General features: G+C 42.2%; 1 protein-coding gene across 2 annotated transcripts in view; it reads right to left on the bottom strand.

Moving 5' to 3' along the window:
- Nucleotides 1-3,533, bottom strand: part of tent4a (terminal nucleotidyltransferase 4A) — a gene marked incomplete at its 3' end in the record, with an annotated part of 20,633 nt that extends 17,100 nt beyond the window's left edge. The window contains 1 exon segment of one of the 2 annotated variants that reach the window (XM_014028819.1): nt 3,360-3,533. Coding sequence is in view for 1 of the 2 variants with exons in the window: in XM_014028818.1 (XP_013884272.1) it covers nt 2,541-3,316 (776 nt within the window). 2 annotated transcript variants of the gene reach the window in all.
- Between the last annotated feature and the right edge of the window lie 1,249 nt (nt 3,534-4,782).

The following is a 4,782-nucleotide window of genomic DNA, read 5'->3' on the forward strand; positions in this document are numbered from 1 at the left end:
CTGTGGGTCGGGGGGTCAGCTTCCCTCAGCTCAGGTGAGCACCTCCCGGGAAAGCCGTCAGCGTTTCCTGGATTATTTTCCACCGAGGATTACGTCGTATTTTATATAAATTATATTTCTAAAAGCACCTCGCAGCATTTCTCCTGTGTTCACGAGCACAACAAAACCGCGACAGATCACCTGACTGGTTTTAAAGCGAGGGCTGTGAGGCAGTTTGACCGCAGCTGCTGCACCTGTCCACCTGCAGTGTAGCTACGAACAGCCCGGGACTTCAGAGTCCATAAGTCAACCCCTTCAGATGGTTACTTGTATAATGAGCATCAAAAATCAGTAATTTGGCGCAAAAAAAAAAATCTGTATTAATCACACGCGAGTGGGGTGGAGGTGCAGGAGGACCACAGCTGTGCAGTGTGGGGGAGGAGGAGGTGGGGCGTCTCTTAAAGACGTATCAACATTTGACTTTCATTTTTCCAAAAATCACAGAGTTCTCTGAGTCAGCTTCAGGTGTTTGTAGTTAATCATATTTTCTAAATTTAACCAGGTGTTTCAATGCATTTAAATTACACAATTGTTTTATTGGAGAAACTTCTCAGTTTGGTCAAAAAACAAAACAAACAAAAAAAAAAAACAGTAAAAATAAATAATTTTTTTCTGTGCAGAGAACTTCTGCTATAATTTATTTTAAATAAATATATCAAAGCTCCTCAGTTGAAAACACTAAAATGATAGAAAAGATGTTTAAAAACCTCTTTCCTCAGAAGGTCTTCAGTCCTAAGAACACTAAACGGCTCATGATAGGTCACCACACCACCACGATTAAAAAAAATCCTAGGGGAAACCCTGGTGGATATGGCTTTGTTTATGACAGAAAGACATTTGTAAATTAGTGAAACAAAAACAACTCATGTTATAAATTTGTTTGTGGCATAAACTAACACCAGTTGTGAAGATTATGAGCCCTCATATCCCACACAAGGCTCTGCTTTTGCAACAAATACGGATTTGTACTTGGGCTGCACAATAATACAAAACCTTACGATGGCGATAATATTTATAAATATTGTGATGATGATATCAAGTGTGATATGTGTCTTTTTCTTCATTTTCTAATCTGTACTTTAGCAGTTTTGGCAATGTTGTGTGTTTGGTGTGAGCTTTTTACTGCTGTGAGACTCTGTCCTACTGTCTAAATATTGCATTAGCATGAATACAACTTCAAAACTCTTCAAATACATTAGACCTTTAGGATATGAATATTGTGCACAATGATGCTGCAATGACAACATATTGTGTGATATATTGTGCAGCCCTAATTTGTACACAAATTTACAAATATTACCATTTCCTAGATGCAAAGGTTGCCACATTGAAAAAAAATACCCCATCAAATATTGCATAACGGACACACTTCACGTGGCTTTAATTATGGAGCAGCTGCAGAAAGGTCTTTTGTTTTTGTTTTTCATATAAAGCTGTTGTCAATAAAATAAAAGCAAACATGAAATATGATTGACATTGTGTGCTTTAGTTACGGAGTTACAAAAACATCTTGAGTAATATGATGCAGATCATGTTCTTTTTTCACATTTACACATCTACTAACTATGAAAGCACTAAACAAAAAGAATAATCTATGAATAAATAATGCCATTTGTCATCAGCATTACAAAGACTTGTTATTGAGTACCAAGTCTGCAAGATTGGCTGATACTGCATGTGAGTAAAATTCTTACAGATTAATTAAATTTTCTATTTGACCTTTTAATTTCTAATTATTCTAATATAACTGCTCAAATCTTAAACAAAAATTTCAAAACATAACGAGAAGCCTTGTTAATCCAGGTTACTACTGGATCCTCGGGTGTTGTACCAAAAAACTGTCCCCTGGCAGATTAGGCACTACTTTGTCGTTCGTCCACAAGTAAATTTGAATAAAAGCGAAAAAAAAAATTAAATTAATTAAAAAACGAACTTTTTAATAGTGCTCCTCAAACATGAACATATTTTATTTTGAAATTCATTTGTGCACACGAAGCATGTGTCTTTTTATTTATTGATGAAAGCCGTGCTTTTATTTGGCACAACACCGGATGTTCTGCTTTGAAAATGTTCTCGGACTTCCCTCCTCCCCGGAAAATCTCGTATCGCTGCTCAATCATCCAGAACACGGATGTACAATGATTAAGAAATGCAGATAAACGTATTCTTACTGAGTAGCGAAAAACATTTCTTTTTTCACTTTTAAACTGCACTGAAAGCACGCTTCCACATTAGGGGGCCCTTTTTTCGGTACAACACCGGTCTCGTCCTGGCAGTAAAAATCGCTGCCTAACCGTAAATATATATACATATAAATTAGTCATCGATAAGAAAAGAGAATAAAACAACTCGAAACACTGCACAGTGTTTGTACACTCATATTCACCGTTGCATTTAATTCCAGTGTCTGCTAAAATAAATTAGACATTTTAGAAAAGGCGACGAGGCGGACGCTTCGGTTTTAAAAGCCTGGATCGGAGACAAAGTGTTCTGTAACTCACCCGAGAACCCCAGGCTTGTACGTCCTCGTCTTCCACGGCGTCCAGGTGTTCCCACAGTTGCCATTAGTGCAGTTCGAAAGCCAGTAATTTGCCCCATACGTGCTCGCCTTATTGTCACTTTTCCTTCTGCCCGGGTGGTGATTGTGTGAGGGATTACCGTGTGCGGAGGGGGGGACCTGCTGCTGGTGACGCTTCCCACAGACCTGCGGTAAATTTAAAGCTGGGTGTTCCTCTGCGTGTTGGTGGTGACAAAGGTCCACGTTACTCTCCACGCTGCTGTCCCTCGAGCAGAAGAGCGTGCTCCCGTTTTTATTAAAGTTGCCCGTCACAGTCCCCCCCGTAGTCCTCTCAAGCGAGCAGCCCGAAGGAGTAGCAGAGCGCTCCGTCTCGGATTCCTGGGAAGACGAGGAGACGTAGCCCGTCTTCCTTTGGGGCAGGATCTTCTCCTCCCCTGTCGGCTCCGCGACGTTCCCCGTCGTGAAGGAGTTGTGCGCGGTCCCGGACGCGGCTGTCCCCTGCCTGGGGATCGCCGTGCCGCTACCGCTCTGTGGAGGGATGCTGTGATGCTGGCTGCTGCCGTTGCTCGTTTTGCTCGATGCAACTGCGGTCGCCACATTTTTTAAAACATCCAGTGCCGCATAGCCGACGAACGCCGGGCCGTGGAGCTGCCGAGCGGAGAGCGTCCCCGCTCCCTGAGAGGTCTCCCAGACGTGCATCCATAAGGCGTTCGCAGGTCCTTTCTGTTCGGGCTGAATCCAAGCTACCCTCGGATCCATTCAACTTCTCTCTCTGGTAACCCCCCTCCCCCCCAACAATTACCTTTATCTTTAGCGAGCCCGTTGTGATTCCGCGCCGTTCCCTGGACCGTTCGACGTGCGCTTTCGCTATTCAAGGTTACGAGAAGAGAATAAATAAATTAAAAAGCCGATTTAGAACCATTGATTAACTGGCCCGTCTACACAGCTAGCTGCAAGAATGCTAGCTGATTCCTACGGGAATTCAATATGGCGTATATTCCCTTCAAATATAACGCGCATGCGCACGGCGAGTTTTGTTTTTTTTTTTTTTTTAAACGACGACTGCTACCCCCATCCGTCCACCCTCTCATTTTTCACTCCACAGCTCGGGCGACAGTCAGTGAAATCCCACCACTTGGATTTTTATTTGCTAAATATATAATTCGGCTGCGCGTTCAACCATCGATTATGACTGGAGGGAGCAGGGCTCCTCGCGAACGATAGAAGCTCGGTTCAAAGGGGATTCCCACCGCCCGTCACAAGCCCACTCGAGTTTGTCTTTTATATTTATTACCCAAGGTGGAAGGTTCTGTTTTAACTCGTGTTTATCTGCTACCATCAAAAAAAATAATTACTTTGTATCTAGAGGGAAACACAAAATTTTCAAATAACTTAGCCCATTTTACAGAAACAGGACTAAAATCTGGGAGCTGAGTATTACACAACACATAGGCCTACTGCATTACACATTGCACAATATTTTTGTTTAAAACATTGCAATTAATATTTTGTCAAACTAAAAGCCATTAAAGGGGACATATGTAAAAATCCACCTTTTTAATCTTTAAATAGTTTGTTGTGTACTTGGAGTAGGAGTGCCAAAACTTTTTAATTTCGTTTTCCCCAGTGCTGCACAGATATATTTATATTCAGTTATGGTTATACCTTTCAACCCATTTTGTTGGTCTGGGCTTACCAACTACATCAGACTCTGGCTCCAACATGTAAGGCTGGATGGACAAGTCTTCCCTTGTTGATGTCTTTTAATAAAAACTTTCTGCTCTGCTTTAAACCCCTATATAAAACTGGAATGGAAGCTGGAGGGGGCGGGGTTTGAAGTGCTTCCTTTGGATTTAAAGAGACAGCCTCCAAACGGGTTGATTTGAGACATGCCTCAGAAAATGGGTGACAAAGGGGCTTGTGAAGTTACAATAAGGAGGAATTCAGACCAAAGCATTGCACTTCCACTTTATGGCTGTGTCCAAAACGACAGGCTGGGTCCTCCGGAGGACCCAGACTCCCCGGTCTCGGCGGGCCGGGTCCTTGGTAGACCAGGAAGACCGGAAAAAAAGAGGCTGTGAATTTGGACGGTCTAGCCTCCCCTCCTTACTCTGGCGTAAGTCATGTCACCTAGCAACTGTGACGACGCTAAACACATAAATCAAAACTAGAAAATTATCAATACATTAGCATTATTAATATCACAAAACTATAAAATTAACTTA

Source organism: Austrofundulus limnaeus, unplaced genomic scaffold (assembly GCF_001266775.1).
Source record: "Austrofundulus limnaeus strain Quisiro unplaced genomic scaffold, Austrofundulus_limnaeus-1.0 Scaffold814, whole genome shotgun sequence".
Taxonomy (NCBI): Eukaryota; Metazoa; Chordata; class Actinopteri; order Cyprinodontiformes; family Rivulidae; genus Austrofundulus; species Austrofundulus limnaeus.